We start from the raw sequence: 20,968 nt of genomic DNA, 5'->3' as shown, positions 1-20,968 counted from the left end.
TTCATTCAGCTGGTTTAGTGACTGGTTGGAACAGCAGCTGGACAGGACTTTTGCTTAATGGCACCTGGATTATACACTGGGTGACTCATTCATTCATTTTCCAAATCCAATTCAGGGTCGCGGGGAAGCTGGAGCCTATCCCAGCCGGCTTTGGGCGACAGGCAGGGTACACCCTGGACAGCTCGCCAGTCCATCGCAGGGCCACACACAGAGAGACGAACAACCACACTCATGCTCACACTCACTCCTAGGGGCAATTTAGAGTGACCAATTAACCTATCATGCATGTCTTTGGATGGTGGGAGGAAGCTGGAGTACCCAGAGAGAACCCACGCATACATGGGGAGAACATGCAAACTCCACACAGAAAGGCCACTGACCAAACCAGCCAAGGATCGAACCAGCAGTCTTCTTGCTGTGAGGCCACAGTGCTAACCACTGCGCCACCGTGCAGCCCCTGTTGGGTGACTGAATACTGAATTCTATGTACTGAGTATGTCGAACTCATCTTTCTTTAGTTGTGATTTTGTTACTGCTTCCCCCTAGTGGCCATAACATCTCATTGCAGGGATGGTCTTCCCTGTCCTTTTCAGGGCTCTGTCAAACAACACTTGTAAATCTACACTTGACATGTTATCTTTTCTGAGTAAATTCTGAGAAAATCCTCTCATGTTTGGCTTTTGAATCAGCTCTCAACGCCTCTAGAGGACAAGACAACTTGCAGGTGAATTAAAGCCAATGTGGTAATTTACATTACAGAGATTTTTTTAGGCTTCCTCGTTCCATCATCTGATCTAATGTAAGAGGTTGAATGTATTCATTTTGTATGACTAAGCAAATCCTGAAACTATGAAGACAACTACTGATCAGATCAGTCAGTTTACTCTTTTTTTTCTATGTACCAGGGTTATGTGAGCCACAATGTTAGATTTTCTGTGCATGTGTAAAGTGGGTTTACAACAAAGTAGAATAGCTCTAATTTTACATTTTAATTAATACATGTGAATCAAGGCCCTCAAATCAATATTTAATGGCACCACAAATTAAATAAGGATTTTTTTTAATTAATTTTGAAAATGTAATTGCAGTTTTGGACTTATTTATTAAAATGGCATGTATCTGAGATCAGCATGCCTCGATCAAAGCTAGAGATTACCATTTATTTGCTTTAAAGAGATCTCTGTTTGCAACCCAAACCTCCTAAACATGTAATCACTCTGTATATTCAAATCCTGTTAAAATCTTCTTCATTAGGCTTTTCTTGGTTTGTTCTTTCTGCTTTAACAACATCAGAAGACTTGTATGGGATACCTTAAATGTCATCTGTTCAAAACTCATGTTAATGCCACTTTATGTTGAACTGAAACTTTTTTGTTTTGTTTTTTTGTAAATAAAACAAAAACAATGTGATTTCTGAAAGTGAGTCACTGAGTATTTTCCATTTCTTCTATGTAACTATTAGATAAATAGCTGAGACTATGACAAACAAGCTAATACTGAAGAGGTCACGTTTGAATTTTAAGATATTTCTTTTTTTTACTTAATGTTATGTTGTTTTCTGTCCATGCTGATGGTCTTCAAACTCTGAAGTCCACCCCACAGGGAGGCCATGTGTCTCACAGCAGTCCAAACTCACAGTTTATGAGTGCCAGAAATGCCTAAATTTTAATTAAGGCTTCTATGTCTTGATGTGATAACATCAACATAGAACATTTTGACAAAGAATAAACAATTCTTACATGTACTCTGACTTTTATCTGTTGACAGGAAGTATTAGTCAGAACAGGTTTTGTTGCTTCCAGCTTCATTTCCCTCAACTTTCTTTTTTTTGTATTTAAGGTTTGCAGTATATTCTGGAAAGAAAAAATTGGACAGTGAAAATTTTACTTGTCAAAACAAACAAAACTTTCCATATGACAGATATCCATGTTTAAGACATAACCTGAGCTGACACAGGAGAGTAGATGTCACTTACAGCGGACTTGTGAGAAATATGCTCTGTGATCTATAAAGGTAAGATTCCAATTTGCTATTTAACAAAAAGTGTGACTTGGGAAAGTCAAGACTTGTTAATGGGGGTCGAACTGAGTTGATCGGGCTTAATTACTGTGATTAAGTCTTGGCCGTCGTTGACTTAATGGGCGAGTCTTGGGAGATTTTTCAAGAAAAAAGTTCAAAGTACTTCTTGGATTTAACTGTGCTGCTCCCACTACAGAACCACGATATAAGCAAGTTATATCTTGTTGTAACGGTGGATAATTACGATATCCAACCATGTATATTACAAGACCAATTGACATCATTAAAGGAAAGAAATAATTGACCAAAAACAAATTCCCTGACTTTTTGTACCTTTTATTTATTTATTTTAGATTTCCTTTAAGTACGTCTATTGTTATGGGGTGGCAGTGAGGACGGCGAAGGTGTGGACCCAAACGCAGAGATGAGGGAAACAGGGATGTAGATTCCAGAAAGTTTAATTAATAGAGGTACTCAGGGAGACTAACAACAAGTACAACAAAGTAGTGCAACAAAATGATCCAGCAACCAAGGAACGAAACTGAGGGGTATAAATACACTGGAAAACCAAACAAGAAACAGGTTAAACATATCTAGTAAATAAACCCAGGTGAACTACAACAGAAAATCCATGAAGCTAAACAAGAACCAAGAGAACTAAACAGAAAAAACTACAAAATAAAACAGGAAACCAGAAACTAAGGCACCGAATGAAACCACATCATGACATCTATACATATAAGGAGCTTTTTGCTGGCAAATGGCTGTCATTGTATTAGAAAATATTAAGATAAGTATAGTCATAAAATAAGTGAAGGAATAATTAAAATAAAATGAAATTAATAGATAAGGACTCCCTTGGAAAAGAGATCTTTGGAACTCAACGGGATTTTCCAGGTTAAAAATGGTTAAATGCTGCGTGGTCTACTAAATATATTTTTTATGAAAGATTTAAGATTTATCTTAAATACCCCCCCCCCCCCCCCCCAAAAAAAAAAAAAAAAAAAAACTGTAAATAGGCTACTAACTACATTTTATGGCACTTATGGTCAGTAAATTATCTCTAAGACATGATGGTCAGCATATTTCAGATGGAGTTGAGTTTCTGGGGCCATCTGATGGTCAATGTACAAACCACTTTCAGAACAATCGATCGATGCAGTGATATTTTAATTCCACTAGGTGGCAGCACATCACAGCAGCCAGGTGATGTGTGTTACATGAAAATGACGTTACATTACAAAAACATGAAAATGAATCCTATGCACACATATAATAATATACCAATACGGTTTTTAATATTTATTTTTGATAGAGTATCTTATATTTTGAGCGTTTTAACATTATTTGCTGGTTAGATTTTTTTTTATACATATATTAAATTCAGCACGAAACGGAACTTCTTCTTCTTCTTCTTCTTCTTCTTCTTCTTCTTATTATTATTATTATTATTATTATTATTATTATTATTATTATTATTATTATTATTATTATGTGCGCGGCCCTGGTCAGGATTGGTACAGCTTGGGGGAGGAGTCTGGTTACGTCCTCTGTCTTGAGGGAATCACGCCAAGCGGTTCCTGGCTCTTCCACACACACGCCGCACTCCACCCGCTCTGGAGGCTGTGACGATGCCACGAGAGAGGTGACCAACGCCGGGTCCTGAGACACATTTCCCCGGCTATTGCACACATTTGAATATGCATTTAAGCTGCTCAGTCACTCACACATACTGGAAATGTGTTTTATTTCCAAGCGCGCGGTAAGGAGGTGAGAGCGGCGGTGGAAGCTGAAGATAGAAACGCTTTAGTGAGAGGTGTCTGGCGGAAGGGGGAGGGGGCCGAGGCGCTCTCTTCTCTTGTTAAGAGGATAAAGAAAAAAGAGAAATCGAGCTATTTTTAAGCGGACTATCTTGCCAACACCATGAGCAGCGGACCGGATGAGAGCTCGGTGCGCGTGGCCCTGAGGTAAGGATGCAGCGATGGACCCTCCTCTGCACAGATGCTGTTGAGACACACCTGCTAGTTTCTGCACGTTGTTCCTGCCTCAGTATCTCGCTTTGTAAACACATAAAAATCCATCCATTCTTATTTAATATTCTTGACAGATGCGTTTATCCATTGAAACTATCTGATATCATGTGTCATATCCATGGAAGAGTCTGCTGCTGCTTCCTGCTAACAGCATGATTTACACAAATAAACCAACATTTGCTCTCAGTTTGTCTTAATAATACCTCAGGACATACACACGTTGCAGTGGATTTAAGAATGAATATCTAGGTGGTAAGGGATTAGGCCAAGGCAAAGCCTGTACTCAGGACAATGGTATAACTTTATTACACAAGGATGCAAGGATACTTTGAAAACAACATGCTAGTTTTTACAAAGCAGATGTCTTCTTTATTTTTACTCTATGATTGCTTCCAACATTTTATATGTATCTTGTATTGCAGAGTTATTTTGTATCTTAAGCATAAGGCAGAGTGTATTGCCTGATCTGACCCTTGTCCCTGCAAGAGGCACATTGAGGACCTCACTGATATACACCACCATTGGGTCACTGCTTATATCATAGAACAGTTGGACGCAACCAAAACCTGAATAATTTGAAGAATACAATACAGATCAATAAGGATGTTCATGAAAAGGCAGGACACGGTGGCAGCTAAAAGCGACCGCCGGTGCTTGTCTGTAAATGTGTGCGTTTGCTTTCAAAAGACAACCTGAAATGTCATGTGAGCTTGGTGGAAGAGAGGGGACAAAAGCTGCTCCCTCTCATGTTTCGCTTCTTCCCTCCCTCACTTCATTGCTTGTTATTGTGCATTCAGACTTTGACCCAGAACTCTGTTTACTGAGCCAACTCAGTTTACAAGCCTGTCTCTCTCCTTCATAGATAATAAATAATCCATAACAAGCACCCTGTTCTTGTCTTGGGAGGACAGTCCCTTGAATCTTAACCCATTCTTGTTGTGAGATTACATTGATTTAGCTTGCTTTTAAAGAGAGAGAATTTCGTCTCTGTCTTAGTTTGATCTGGATTGGTTTGTGGGAAGGTTTTTGATGCATGAACGCAGCAGTGAAAAAGAAAAATTCAATTCTGATATTTAATACAAGGAATCATCATAAAAACTTGCATCATTGTAGGTTTATAAATGAGATAAAGTATCAGATGAGCAACACCTGACAGCTGTGTATGAAAAAGTTGAATAAAATCCACAAATCAGTTCGTACATAGTTATTTTCAGTCTCACATTATGTGGAAGAATCCTTAGTGTTGCTTCATTTCATTGAGGTTTGTGGGCTTTTGTTTTTTCACAGCTCCCTTAATATCTCACCACAGCATTCTGTTATGCTGCTGTGTTTGGGATCATTGTCCTTTTTCGTGGCTGTTTTTTTTTTTTTCCAGTCTTTAGCTGGCAGTCAGAGGGCCCTCTTATTGAGAATACTTTGGTATACAGATGATTTCACAATCACGTGGCTGCAAAACAAGCCTAAAATCATCACTCCTCCACCACCATGCTTGACCGTTGGTCAAGTTAAACATGGTTGTGTACATTGTGGATACTCTTGTCCACTTTGGTCTTGATTTTTTTGGTAACTCTCCCAGAAACTTTACAAACCTTAGCCATGTTGTTGTTTCTTTTATTTTATTTATTTATTTATTTTTAAAGAGAGAGAATGGGATCTCACATGCAAATCTTCCAAACAAGCCATACTTGTTCATTCTTTTTGTAGCTGTATTATCATGAACTTCAACATTTACTATAACATGCATAGTCAGACCTGCAGGACCTGAGATTTAGACCTTTGGTTGTTTGTTTTTGTTTTGTTTGTGTGTTTTTTAACAATTTCTCTGAGCACCACACAGTATTACTTTGCAGTGAATCTGGAACATCCACTCCTGGAAACTGCTTTGAATTATCTTTCTTTCCATTGGAAATGTCCTTATGACCTTCCCAAGAAGCAGCAATTGCTCCATGACACATCAGACAAGCAACACCTAAAGCTTGTTGGTGCTCATTGAATCAAATTCAGCTGTTTAACATTTGAGGCTTCTGCTTCGTGTTTTAGTTCCCATAAAAACAGCAACGATATGCTTAATTTTTCACACACTGCTTCTGCATTTTGATTTAAATTTTCTTAAATAAAAGAAGGCAGTGTGTAATATGTTGTGCTGTTGTTCATCTATGGTTGAATATGCTTCATATTTAAAAACTGAAAGAGGGAGTGTTTTCTTTTTTAAAGGATTTAAAGTAAACTTATTAGTCATATGAGAAACGAGCTGTAAAACTACTTTGTCTTTTACCAGTTTTTATTTCCTGAAGAGCTCTTCCATCTCATAGATTGTTGAGTTTCTGTAATGTTTGTTGATGAAGAACCAAGTAACTGGTTATTCTTTAATTCTTTCACACTTGTAGGCAAACAAAAATAGCAATATTTTCACTCATTGCAGCAGAAATTAAGGAAATATTTTCGTTTTTTCTGAATATGGTAAGAGGCTTGATAAGGTTTTGACTACTATCCAGTAACTAATCAAATGCAAAGTTAGCAATTAACATTTGGCTAGTTATCATGGTTTGCAGCCATGTCTTTAGGAAACCGTACAACAGAAACTACTTGGCAGTTTCCTCTGTTGGACTTGCATAAAACTGGATCAAATAAAACAGTTTTAGTAAATGTCAGACAAATTAAACTTAACTTTGATGCCATTTGTGTTTAGTGTTATTGTGTTGATGAAATATAACTATCACTGATTAAACATAACTGTTAAAAAAACACATTTAGGAGGTTGAAAAAACAAAACACATATTGAACAGCCTTTTGAATAAAGCAAAGAATACAATCTGTAAAGTAAATAATGTCACATATTTTGCTAAAGCTCTCAAAGCTTTTTGCTGACAGCAGAGGTACCTTAAGAAAACGTGTCATCTTTAACTAATGATGGTGCCATTTTTTAAAATTTTTAAAAAAAATTATAATGACTGGAAGTCACACCTTTCCAACCACTAAATAATCACTCACTTCATGTCCCCGAGCAACAACCACAGTGTTATCTTGGTGTTTTTACATTGATTGATCGCCGTAGCAACATTCTAATTATTGTGAAGCTTTATGGTTGTGGTGATTTTGATCTTAAAAGCATCTGAAATATTGGGATTGTCAGCTTCAGCCAGCAGGTTGCCAACCAGTACCTGCCTCAACCTGCGAGGCTAATGCTACCTATTTACAAATACCTAATCCCTCACCCCAACAGGATCACAGAGATGAATTACTTCTCCGTCATGGTTTTTATTTCTGACATTTTGTGGTAGTGAACAGGACTTAAAAAAAAAAAAAGTCTGAAGCCAAAACATCACAGGAAACAGATGAGGTTGTTCAGTACGACACTGTGCTTACTGGGATGTCCTTACTATCGTCATGTTTCTGTGAACTAGATCTCCGTTCTTATGTAACATCCCATGTGTGTGTTCATGCACAACCACACATGTAAAGGACAGGAATTTGTTAGTTTATCTTGGAAGGAGTCATTTTCCTTTGAGAGCCATTGAAGTCACCTGTTTGCCAATATCTTTGAGTGCAGTTTTAATAATTCAGCATCCGGAGTTGGACAGCAGGGGGTTCAGTTTCGTACTTCCTATTAGTCACACCAGATAGCTTTTCCTCTTTAATTAGATGGCATAAAGTGTTTCCTTTTTTCCATAATAAGGTTGAAATCTTGTTGTATTTCCACAAGACGTATGATGTAGCAGCCAAGCAACACAAAATCATGGTGTTGTCTCTGGTATGTTATCTGTAAAATAGTTTGAAAGAATCCAGTACATGAGATTGCATATGAGTGCATTACCATAAGTTATATGGCTAGCTTTTGCGTCTTGAAGACAATAATCATAAAAATTATAGTCTTTCTTTAAAATAATAAAGAAAGGTCTTTCTCTTGGAAGATCTTGTTTAACGCATGAACTATTAGGACATGAACTAATAGTTGAATGCTTCTCTGGTTTTGTTTTGCCCCCAGTTTTCAGGTTAAACCTTCAGCTGTGGAAAAACATTTTTGTCCACTTTTTAATTTTAAAATCTCATGTTTTTTGCTGTATTTTCATCTAAAGGTAAAGTTACAATCATCATCACATTTGGCCTTTTATCACATTTCCTTTAGTGCTCTTTTCTACCGCTTTTAAACATGGTGGCGGATGGAGAAATGACTGCGTTTCTTTTACTATTTCTAAGCAAACATTGACTTTAATTTTAAACCAGAGAGTACTTTTTGTTCATGTGCATTAATGTTATGGGTTTTGTAACAAAAACTAGCACTGCAAGATAATTAGTATCAGATTTGATCTCTTTTTATTTATTCCAACTCCCAATCAGATGAATTTAATTGGAAATTTTAAATGATTTAATGTCCTCACATCTGACTTCTTTGCTCAGATGCTAGTGAATTGTAAAAGTAGCTATTGTGATGACTTTGCCTTCAAAATGGTTTCTTCATCTAAATACTAATAGATCAGCATGTGTAAAGGAGACCCGAACAGCCCCAAAATGCAGATTGTCCAACAACTATTGGCTAATTGGAGTGGTCATCTGATGCTAGCCTCTCCACTTTGAACCTTATGGAGTATGTTATAAAGGCCTGTGTGCCTGCTGCCCACACTATTGTGTGCATCCACATGTGCTAATTCTTGTCCTTCTAGGCATATTTGTGATAAATATTCATGAAGCAACTCAAGTGAACTGAGATACAAAAGCAAAGTGAGCAACGAGCTGGCTGCCAGCTGCTGCCATGAGATATTCCACTTGCGGAGACATTCGATAACTTCTGGCTTCTGGTCATGTAAAAGTTAATTCAGTATGGATTTTTTGGAATGACTATGATTTGCATATTGATGCATAACTGTATTTTTCAGCTACTTTGATCTCTGAACGTGCACTAAAACAAACATTTTAGTTAGTTGCTATCATTGTCAATCTACGTTTGTGCTGTTTTCAACTTGAGACTAATTTCTCAGATGTAGACCAGTCTGTCCTTGTCAAAAAGGAATGTTTCCATTAAGTTGGTATCGGTGCTGGGGGTCAGCAATGTGTGTGTGTGTGTGTTATCCTCATACGTCCTCTTCAGCTGCCAGTCAGGGTCATAAACACCATCCTTTGCCCACTTCTCCACCTCTAGCTCCTTCCTGCCTGGCAGCCTTTGACCCGGAAAGCAGTCAGAGCTGTGATCAGTGACCCCTTCACAGTCTGTGTGGTAGCATTTCACCATAGCAACCATGAGTCCCTCCAAGACTGTGGGATGTGCAGTGGTGGTCCCATGGAAGGATGGCTGTCAGTCACCACACAAAGAACAGGAGTAACAAAAAAAAAAAAAAAAAAAAAAGAAAGGCTGAGTCAGCATAAAGCCCCCCTTGGCCTTTTTTTTGTCTTTTCCCGCTTCAACTCTCTTGACCCCTCCACATTGCGTCATTCCTGGATTCCCTCTGTGACTGCTGTTTCCACCCTGTACTTACAAAAACATCAAATTCAAGGTTGCTGTTAGACTGTTTCTTTATCAGCCTCTGTAGATTGGTCTGATGTTTTCTCACCAACTGCACCATGAGATGCTTCCTTCATTGAGAAGGAATGCAAATATTATCAAAGCTTTTCTGCTACGTAACTAATCCCCAAGATGTTGAGCCTGTAACCTTTACAAAATTGTTTTCAGAAAACGTCAGGTTGTTTATTTAACTATTTTATAACTGCTATTAGAAAATGAGATGGCAGCTTTTTTTGTACTTTAATTCTAGTTACGTCATTGTGTTTGGCTTCTTTGTGGCTGTGTTTTATTCTAAATCCTGCACATACTGCTTCCGGCTGCTGTTAACAGATGTAAAGTAAAGCGACTCATCTGGCTCTTCATACCAGTAGCCACTGAGTGAAGATCTTTTTTTTTGTGTGTGTGTTTTTATATTTTTAACACTCCATCATTTCTGCTTCTCCTCTATCACTTCTTGCTCAGGGCAGCCATTAGTCTGGAGTCAACACAAACTGGTCCACAAAGAAGTCCATATAAAATAAAAACCAGGCTCAAGTATATCTACTGGCTATGAGAGGCGTGTGCGTTATCTGTATGTTATGTAAGCAAATCACACTGCTGCACCTGAAGGTGGTCATACAGTTACACTCGCAAGCTTTTAAGACTTCACATAGGGTTTTGAATATGAGGAATAGCTTTCCAGTGTTTCTGCTCCTACAGAGGGCTCAACCAGGGAAATCTGTGTGTGCATTAATCCTTTACAACTTTCAGATTAATCACAGATCATCTTAAATCTGCTCAGGCTCAAAGAAGATAGCAGTGCTTGTGGATCCTTTTTTGCCTGGTTTAAGCTTACGTTTGTGGATGCGGTGACAAGACGTGTTCATTGGCAGTGTTTTTCAGAGCCTGCACAATGGTCTGCTCTGCTGAAATGTGTTTGTACAATAACACAACATTGCTCATTGCACATCTCTGCTTACTGTTTGCCCTAAAGTATTTCAGGATCTAAAAATATGTGTCATGATGATGTCAAGTGATTTGCTGATGAGTGTGTTTACAGCACACGGAGAGAAGAGTCTTGTTTTGGACTGCCTTTTGGGCTCAGATGTGCTCTTCTATTCCTGATGACTCAAGAGGTGCATTCAGCTGGACACGACAGCTTAATGCAGCACAAAACTAAAATAAGATCTCAGAGGATTTAAATTAGTAGGAAAAGGGTAGGTGTAGAATTTACTGTCGATGGGAGATCGGAAATTGTTGTGTCTCTTGGGAGTGAAATAATTTGCTGATCATCCATGAGTGTGATGTCAGCAAGTGTAGATGTTTTCCAGGAAGGATGAGATCAGCAGCAGCACGGTGACAATGCACCGATCAGTCTTTTTTTCGCTCCTGATCTTTTAATGTTTATGCCCCTGTCTTTCTCTGATAAACAGGAGGCGATCTGAAATGATCTCTGAATCATTTGATGTGCTACTTCAAAGTTATGAAGTTTGCTCAGGCAGCACTAAAATCGCTGTCAGAGCTTTGATCAGCTTTTATCACATTTAAATTTCATGGCTTAAAAGTTAAGGTGTCTGTTTTGATTTTGTTTTTTAGCTGTATAAGTGTGTGTGTGTGTGTGTGTGTGTGTGTGTGTGTGTGTGTGTGTGTGTGTGTGTGTGTGTGTGTGTGTGTGTGTGTGTGTGTGTGTCAGTCACTATTTCCCAGACTAACATTGTAATCGTAGTAATGAGGCTGAAAGAAAGAGCCTAACAGGGCTTGTCTCATGAGGAGGCCTACAAAGTCCCTCTGTGTGTGTGTCCTTGTCTCCAGCTTAATGTGTGTGCATATCAAAAGGTATACTGTATGGGTATATAGGTTATACATTTTGTGTTTCCGTTTAAGGGTTCGGTGAACTCTGTCATCACTCAAAACTCCGATTATCAGTCAAAGCCAGTCAGAAGCTTTTCTTTTTGCTGCTCAGTTTACTTTATCATCTGCAGTAATATGGGCGTAGTACTTTATACTACCTTGAATTTCTGATGAATGCAGTAGTATTAAATGCATTTCTCCATGAGAATTAGTCAGTAAATGCAGCTCCAATTTTTTTAAAATTTTTTTTTATTATAGTATTAAAAAAAAAGAAGGTACGTGTGCATTTGGAATGAGCTGTTTTCTAAATATAAAAATACTGACATTACCAATATTCACATAACTGAAATTGTATTTTTTTCAGATTTTACATTTTTTAATCATATCATTTTTATCTCAATTTATTTTAGCTTGGCTAAATTTAGCTCATAGCTTAGTTTATCTTAATTTTTCTTAACTTAATTTAGCTTAGTTTGGCTTATCTTATTTTAAAGAAGCCAAAAGCAAGCATTCTTACCCTTATTTTATTTATTTATTTTTTTTACTACTTTATCAGGTGGTCACAAGTTAATTATTCTGAGATCTCAAAGCTTAATTTTACAAGGTGAGTTCAGTTTTGACAAGATGTTTCAATTTTCTTGAAATAACTTCATACTATAACAAAAAATCACAGCCTTTGTTTTCTTGAGATAACAAGAAGATCAAGGTGAAGTTAAAAATTAGTGGTAAGTACCTCATTTAGTATTTGTTGTTCAGAATCTGTAGCTGCGCTTTAGACCAATGAAAGTTTTCTGCTCATATGATTTGACTCATGACCATTTCACAATACCTTCTGGTTTGTGCAGGATATAGTTAATCAAATGGCTTCTATGTTATAAATACTACAAAAGTTCACCAAGTATCTAATCCTCTCTAGATTAGACCTTATAGGATTTTTCTTATTATTCCCTGCAACAGGCTCAGTCTGCCATAACAGATTAATGTGCTGAAAAGTTGTTACGCAAAGTGTTTGACTTGGCTTGGGGGGCCCTAATGTCTGCTTGCATGGATTTGAATGAGCATGTTCACATTTCATATCTTGATAAAAAAAATTTTTTTATGATCCTCGCACTATGAAAAGTTTGACACAGGACCATACAGTAGATTAAATCTTTGTGCCTAAAAGCATGTATAAAATATGCAGATTAGGCACAGGTGGGGTTAATTTTCCTGGAGAAACAGCCTGCGTGGAGCCAGTATAGTCACTCTCGAAGGTGGATTAGCGCTGTAAGTCACCACAGTGCTGAAAAGTAACCCTTATTTTGCCAGAGGAAAAGAGTGTTTAAGGTTGAACCACAGAATGAAGCCTCATAGATAATAATCACACCTCATGTCAGTCAGTTATTCTTATTGTACACAAACAAGACATTCACATCTTACTTATCTGTAAGCTGTTTATGTTTTAGTGGTGTGATGCCAGGACTTGCATTAGTTGTAAGTACATACAATGGAACTAAGTCAGCAGCTTGTCTTCAGTAAAAGAGTCAAAGTTAGCCCTCATGGTTTGCCTATAATATGGAAGAATTTCCTTTCCTTTAACTGAAAGGACTTTACCAAGGAGTTGTTTTCTTCTTCTTCTTTCAGTTTGCTAGTTTGTAAGCTAGGCTGTAGTTAGCTTAGCATTAAAAAAAGATATCTTTGCTGAGGTCAGACTATTTAATATCTTGTTTTTGTTCAGTAAAATAGCTTAACATAAAAACAACTTAGTTGTAAAACTCAGATATTTCAGTAATTATTCTTATTTGCATTGTAATTAAGAGCATAGCAAACTGATCTTAGCATTTAGCTCAAATGCTACTATAGGCTCATTCCAGAAAGATACTGGTTACATGAATAATTATAGAAATAAGAAAGATTATTTTACAGTAGGTTAAGCAGAGCATTAAGGTTAAGTCAGCTCAGTGAATCTTATGTGCAGACAGATAATGGGTTTATTACTAGGTAGACTGTTGCTTCTTCCTATTGTGAAGGTAGTAATCAGTGTTTTGTCTGGGCAGTAATTATAATTTGGACTCTCTTTCTTTTCTTTCTTCTTTACCAGTGTCTTTTCTTTAGACATTTTTTGTGTCTTTATCTACCCATTGCTTGGTGTTAAATGGAGAGCACTGGAGATGTCGTAAAGCTCATGAAAACAGACATTGCATCACTGCTTTGTGGAGATGAAAACAATCAGATACACTGGGCATTTATTCTTAATGGGGCTACATTTACAAAGCCCTGTTCCTTTGGTTCCTTTGACTCATTTATTCACTGACTTTGAGATCTTCTGAAAGTTTTACTCATTTATAGAATCATTCTTATTTTCTTTAAGTGCAAGCACTTAAAGTGAACAAGTGCTCACTAACTTATTGCCCTCACTAGAAGCAGCCATGAGTGACTCCATTGTTACACTGGATTAAAGCTTGTTGTAAGGTTTTGGGAAACTAGCCAAAGGGATTAATGTAGATTCTGTCTTATAATGCCCCAGGCCATCCTACTAAATCAAAGACAGCTCAGATGATCTAAACCCTCTTACTATAATAGGTGCATCATACCTGGAACAACCTGTGTTCACCATGGCTCAATGAGCACTTTTGTGTAACATAATGCGTCTTAAATCTTTGTTATATCAACATTATTATTTTTATATGTACTGTAAAGAGACTAGTTCATGATATTGAGCACACAGATTACTTATCTAAGTCTTCTCCAGCATATGGGCTATATTGAGCTTTCAGAAGGAGTGAAGTTATGTCAAGAGTGATCCACTTACATTCAACATGGTGCCGCAGGGAATTTGGTCTTTCTTTAATCTGTAATGCACTAACAGTTTTCTGTACCCAAACAGTTCATTTGAACATAAGTGCTGTACTGTGCAAGCACAAGTCTCTGTGGGTCATTTGGCTTTTCACATTATAAAACTGGTACTTACAACACTGGAGACCAATAAAATATTGGGCAAATGGGAGGAAGATTATAGTAACTTTAGTATACTTGTATCAGCTCCCATTATGTTAATGATCAGTTTTTAGTTGAGATCTAAAAAAAAAAAAAATCCTTTGAGGAGGAAATGATCTTGCTTTTGTTTTTCATGAAAACATAATGTTGTCAGAAGGTAGACAAGTTCTGTCTGAGTCTGCAGGGAGGGCATTGTCAGCCGACGTAATTAATAAGATGAAGTTTTGTCATGAGCAAAGTTTTCAACATTGCCCAGCTGTTGGATGGTCCCATGGTTGGATTTGTCCTGATATATGCAGCAGGGTTTGGAGTTTTGAAGGTTCTTCTGATGGAGTTCAGAACAGAGCCAGAATGGTTTTTTTTTTTAAGTGCACAGGTTCACCCATAGAGCGGCGCAAGAGGGAGGCATGGGCTCAAAGCTCTGTATAGTGAAACTAAGGGTGGGAATGTTTTAGTTTATAGAATTGTCTCAGTTGTTTATCAGAAGATAGTTATGTGGAAAACTTTTAATTGGGATAAAGCTCACAAATATCGATGATATCGATGATATCGATATCGATGGTCAAATGAGGTTCTGTAAATATTTTCTACAGTAAATGTAAGTTATTTATTCATGAATAATTTACAAGGGAAAATAACTCGGCTCAGACAGACTCTATTTGACTATTATAGAGCAATGGAAGGCAGGTGCTAAATAAACCCAAATTAAGGAATTATATTCAATTTAAAAATGATTTCTCATCAGAACCCTAAAAGGAGTGCAGAAGTCTATGTGTCCACTCAGAGCAGGTGGAGGTGGGACGGCAATAAAAAGGTCTCAGAAGAGTACATGTTTTGTGTGACTTAATGGTTCTTGAGGATGAATGACATTTTTTGTTTTATTGTTCTTTATATCATGTCAGATCTGTAATGTTTGAGAAAATTCAATGGAAAAAGCCTAATATGTTTTGGGTGACTGATTGGGGGGGGGGGGGGGGGGGGGGGGGTGTTGGTTATTTGAAAATTAAATGTATAGTTTGGTTAGATTCTTGAAGAAAGGCATGGAAACTTAAACTAAAAACTTTTTTTTTTGAGTGTAATTATTGTTTAGATGAGTTTATATCTTGTGTTTTGGTCTTCTTTTTGTGTTAAATGTCTGTTGTGTCATGCAAGTCTAAATGGGCAGAGCATGCAAGTGTATGATACTTAGATAAAAATATATTCATATAATACTCGGCAGGTGTGCAACAGCTGCAGGTAGCACTTTGTGTCTTCCCCAGCCTTCCCAGCATTGTTTCAGTTCTTCTTCACTCTGTCTTGCTGTCATCTATGCTGTAATCCCAATGAGTGTGTTAAATAGCTTAGATCTGATGTCACGCACACACAATGATCTTTGCTTCTGTGCTACTGTGGCTTCCCCAGTCTCTGCTGTCTTTTTCTTTCTCTCAGTTTCGGTTGTCTTTTTCAATTTGACGTCCCTTTTCCTGTTCTATACCATTTTGATCTCTCACACACACATTGACACAAACACACGCACAGTCATTACTTCCATAGTCTGACTGGGATGAATGTGTCGTCTTTTTAATGCAAGTACACACATGCACACCAAACCTAATACACAAACACATTTGTGTGCTGTGTGCCTGCATAATTTGCAAACGTCTTAGTTACTTTTTAGGGTTTAAGTTTTAAGAACCAAGAAAAGTAAAGATAAGTGTAATAAGTGTTTGATTTTTCACTCTAGCTAAATTCAATCTGTAATATTTTCTTACAAACTCTGTGTATTTTGAATATTTTAAAACTCAAAATATGTCCAAATATGTAAGTGCATTAGATGACAACTGCAGGAGGAAATGGTATAATAAGAAAAGTGTTTATTTGAACAAAGCCAAACAGAGCAATTCCTTAATGAAATCCAGGGTGGGACAGTTTGCTCATAGCTCTACTTCTTGCTCCCCCAGAGTCCTGAACAGTGCGTGCTCTGTGCTGTGCATGGGAAGTGTGCTGGCACAGCAGGGTTTTCCACATACATAAACACATGCATTGCACAGTAGCAGCTCTCATCTCTTGCACCTCAGTGAAAAGTGTTGCCCTCTTCAGAATAGCTACACTTTCACTATGAAACCCCAAATTATCAGCTGTTGTCTTCCACTGTGGATATTTTCTTTGAAGCTTCTGAGGAAAACATGGGTGGCTCTATTTTTACTTTTTATTAAAGTCCTAAACAGTGACTTAAATGTTGGACAACTTTTTGACAGTTATCAGTGCTGTTTTGAGGCATTGTTGCTTGTTTTGCATTCAAAACAACTATTGTTGGAAGAAAAAAAATATGGAATAAGTTCTCTCATTTCATTATCAACATGCTTCCCTACCCTCTTTTCTTACTTGTATTTAGTATAAAAACAATTTACACCATCTATACCTTCAATTTTTTTTTCTGCTGTCAGGTTGTTCTGCACCAGGGTGTTCAGTCAATCCTTGAGCATCACTGTCCTGCAGGTCTTGGATGTTTCCTGCTGCAGCCCACTTGTATCTGATTAATGGGTCAACATAATTGAGCAACACTTCACAATGAGCTGTTGAGAAGAGTCGTTAAACTTGGATGAGAAATGTTGGAGCGGGAAAACATCTAAAACCTGAAGGACGACAGCCTTGTTCTATGTGTTACCTAATTTTCACCTGCACTTTGTTCAGGCAGGCACTAATGTGTAAATAATACTGTGTCTGCTGTAGTTTATGCAAACCTAATATAATCTGTCATGGTATGGTGTTAATGGGAAATATGGACACATTAAAAAAGATATCGTAATTATAATTTATTACTTGCTAAACTGCCCATAAAGGTTTTTTATTATTACTATTCTTTCTGTTTTGACAAAGAATAAAATAATATTAAAATACTCAATTAGGAGGGAGAGAAAATGGAATCGTTGATTTGTAATGTGCACTTCTAAAACAAATACCTACTCATCCCTAATAACTGCATTTGTGGACTTTGAATGACAAGATCCATATGATATTGTTGATGAATGATTATCTTGGATCAGACAAGGAGAAGATGAAGATGCCTTATATTTCATCTGCTGCTGGTCCACCAAAAACTATAAAAACCACTGATTATATGCAGCAGATATCAGGTAAAGGGCCAGGGGAAGTAGTCGTCAATAAATCTACAGTAAATACTCAGATGTACTTTTAGGCAAGTTTCTTTTTAGTCATCGCCTAAACAACATGTTGACGTCAATTTTTATAAGTAACAATTCCACAGAGCAAAGACCATGCAAATCTTCAGAAAAGAGGTATCAATTCAATAACATAGCCAGCAAAAAGTCTAGATTGTAATCAGAGTTTAGATTTATATCTAAAGTCTGATGCAAGGCCTTTTTTTCCTGGAGGCTTCATGATGCACTGAGATAGTTAGTGTGTCACTACCAGCACCAGGAAAGACGATGAGCGCCAACTGTGGTCTGTTCAGTGCAAACACAGTTGTCTAGTAAACACGTTAAACTGAGACGATGAACACAGAAATGTTTACAAATTTAAAGCATACACATGCCAACATTTGCTTTTTCTTAACACTAAAAACTGCCACCATGATTTTGAAGTCTCCTTTTCATTATGCTGTTTTTGATGTGGAGCAACGCAAGAAGTATTTTGAGAATCAGCCCATATGTTGTAGGTTTGAGAAGGTAAAGCAACAATGTATTATGTAGCAAAGGTATGGGGTCATTTTAGACAAACCTGATGCAAATTTCTTGTAGCTGCACATGCCGCTGATACACTTTCACTAGTAAGGATGTTAGAAGAGAATTTAACCTTCCATGCCTGGATAGCTTGCCACATCATGGCATGTAATGCAATTACCTCATTTTCAAGTTGCAGTTCACTTTGTTTCATAAAATGACACTTTATGCTATGTGGAATCCATTCTTATATATATATATTTTTTTTTTTGTTTTGACAACCAGGATCCGTCCTCAGCTGGCCAAAGAGAAGATTGAGGGATGCCACATCTGCACATACGTGATGCCTGGAGAGCCACAAGTTTTCCTGGGAAAGGACAAGGCCTTCACCTATGACTACGTCTTTGATATGGACACTCAACAGGAAGCCATCTACACCCATTGCACTCAGAGACTAATTGAGGGTTGCTTTGAGGGCTACAACGCAACCATCTTTGCATATGGACAGGTTGGTCAAAAGACATACTCAAGTATTTTTACCTTTATTCTCATGAGTGCATTGGCATGGCATGTGTTGCTAAAGGGAATGGGGCTCCTTACAGACTTTGATTTCATTTTACATCATTAGGTAAATAATAAGGGAGGGAACAGGTCACACCAGCTCCATATTTGCAGCTAACATGTTCCAACTCGCTCCAACCACAGCTTTATACTGGCTCTGATACATTAGCCTGAGAGGGAAAGATAGAGAAGAGGAGTTTATCACCGAGTCCAAGCCAAGTGAGAACAGATTGCTTCACTTCATGTCAGAGCAGGGAACCGAACCCTGAAGTCAAAGCATCTGAATGACTTTAAACAAACACTACTCACACCTGCTCCCAGACAGTTTGTTAAAAGGATCAATGATACTCTCACATTTAAAACTCATATATTAATCTACAAAAAGCTGTATTTTTACCATTTACTTCAAATAACTAGATAAAGTTGTTAAAGTATGTGATTGTAAAGTGGATTGACTGTTTCAGAAGCATAACCGTCAGCAACAACTGTTTGTAGCTGAAAGTTATGCTCTGTTTAACTACATTTTCTCATAATTTCTTGGCAGTACTCCATACTATTTCGACAAAGTACAGTACAAAGGCCTACATCTGAGAAAAGTTTTTATGAGATTAAGCTTATTTATATAATTTAGCGAAAGGTGCAAAACAAGCAACAAGGTAGGAGTAATTTTGCTCTAAATTTGGTTCATATTCATGAATCAGCCTTTTTAATAATTACATTTATTGATGATTAAATGTATTTAAACTATTAAGACATATACATATATCCCAGGAGCTTCTGGAATATCTGCATATACTGCAGCATGTGTATCAACTCTGTATCCACACAAGAGTTTAAGATGTTTTGATTACAATCCATTTCTTGAATCAAGGATATGCACAGGTATGCCCCAACTCCTCTGCTGTCTTGTTTGATTCTTGTCGTAGTTTTGATGTTTTGGTCTTATGTTTGAGTTAAAGCTTGCAAAAGCATCACTTTAACATAAATGCTACATCCAGAACAGGATGAAGGAAAACCAGACGCAACAATGTTAAGGCCTGTTGGGAAATACAGTATGTTTGCAAATTGCATCTGCAACTAAAATTGTGCACAAGTTAAGAGAAAAAGTGTGAATTGTCAGTGAATAAATAAGACCAACACTGTAGGCCATTAAACATGTGCATTTAAAGGATTCTTATCCTTTGTCCCTTATGTTCCTGTCACAGAGCCTTTCACAGGCCGCAGTGGAAACACACATGCACACAAAGTAGATAAGTGCACAAACATAGTAATCACACAGGTGTGGTTTTGTAAATTTAGACAGACAAACCCACATTTCTTATACATACACTCTTTGCATGCAACTCCTCGTCGCTAACCACAGACACACAAACTCTCTCTGCCAGTCTTAAAAAGACTCTCAGTTCCTGTGAGTCTTTTTGAGACGCTTCAGCAGGGAGGAGAGGGGAGATGTGAATTAGAACCCAAGGCTGCATTCCTCGTTTTGGTCACCATGGTGATCACGCCATCTCCTATGACACCCCGAGAAAGTAGTGCACCCCCTTCCCCTCTTTCCAACTTTGTCTGAAAAGTGCTGAAGGCAACTCCAAGCAGAGAATGGATTGATGTCAGCCATTTTGGTGGCTGGATTTATGACATCAAAACTTTATAGAAAACGTAAAAACAACAGAAATAATTTTTTATTTTAAGAAGGAAAAAAACACCTGCGTCATGTGTAAGACTGATTGATGGTTCTTTCTATCCTTCTATCCAGACAGGTTCAGGTAAGACATACACCATGGGAACCGGGTTTGATGTCAACATTGGAGAAGACGAGCTGGGCATTATTCCCCGGGCCGTCAACCACCTGTTCAGAGGAATCGAGGAGCGCAGACAGGCTGCCACTGAGCAGGGCCGGCCAGTTCCCGAATTCAAGATCAACGCCCAGTTCCTGGAGGTACAAAAAGGCATACACACCAACCAATCAAAGCTGAGCTGCTCCACGGGATTAACATTGAGAAATCCGATGTATTTTTCTCAAATTATGATCATTTTTAGGATATAGTTTGAACTATAACCCGGAAAGCTGAAGCCACTTAAGGTCCATTAGTTACACATATTGAGAACATGCAGACAGCTTGAGGTCAAAAGTCTGCAGAAGGTCAGGTTGTTAAACAGCCCTGTGACCCAACTACCATTAAACTGTCATTAGTTTGTCTCTGAGGTTGTCTGCTGTCTTTATTTTTAACCAACAAGTGTCTGCTAACAGCTGGCAAGGAAGCAGCTGAGGGGAGAAGATGAGACTGGGAAATGTAAACAGCATATCACAGCTTTAATGACAACATCATTATCCCACGTTGCATTTCACCATTTTTATTTTTTTTATTTTTTTTATTTGTTTCACTTTTTTT

The 20,968-nt window shown here is 37.7% G+C and overlaps 1 protein-coding gene across 1 annotated transcript in view; it reads left to right on the top strand.

The window, feature by feature from the left end:
• Positions 1 to 3,942: 3,942 nt before the first annotated feature.
• The window catches only part of LOC306773240 (kinesin-like protein KIF21A), a gene marked incomplete at its 5' end in the record, with an annotated part of 32,520 nt that continues 15,494 nt past the window's right edge, over positions 3,943 to 20,968 (top strand). The window contains 3 exons of the mRNA XM_079263000.1: positions 3,943 to 3,986; positions 18,303 to 18,525; positions 20,332 to 20,514. Of these exons, the coding sequence (XP_079119126.1) occupies positions 3,943 to 3,986; positions 18,303 to 18,525; positions 20,332 to 20,514 (450 nt within the window). The remainder of the gene's footprint in view (positions 3,987 to 18,302; positions 18,526 to 20,331; positions 20,515 to 20,968) is intronic.

This window comes from Telmatherina bonti, assembly GCF_933228915.1.
Source record: "Telmatherina bonti genome assembly, chromosome: 23".
NCBI lineage: Eukaryota > Metazoa > Chordata > Actinopteri > Atheriniformes > Telmatherinidae > Telmatherina > Telmatherina bonti.
Note: the sequence above shows the minus strand (reverse complement) of the source record. Positions and strands in the feature narration are given on the sequence as shown.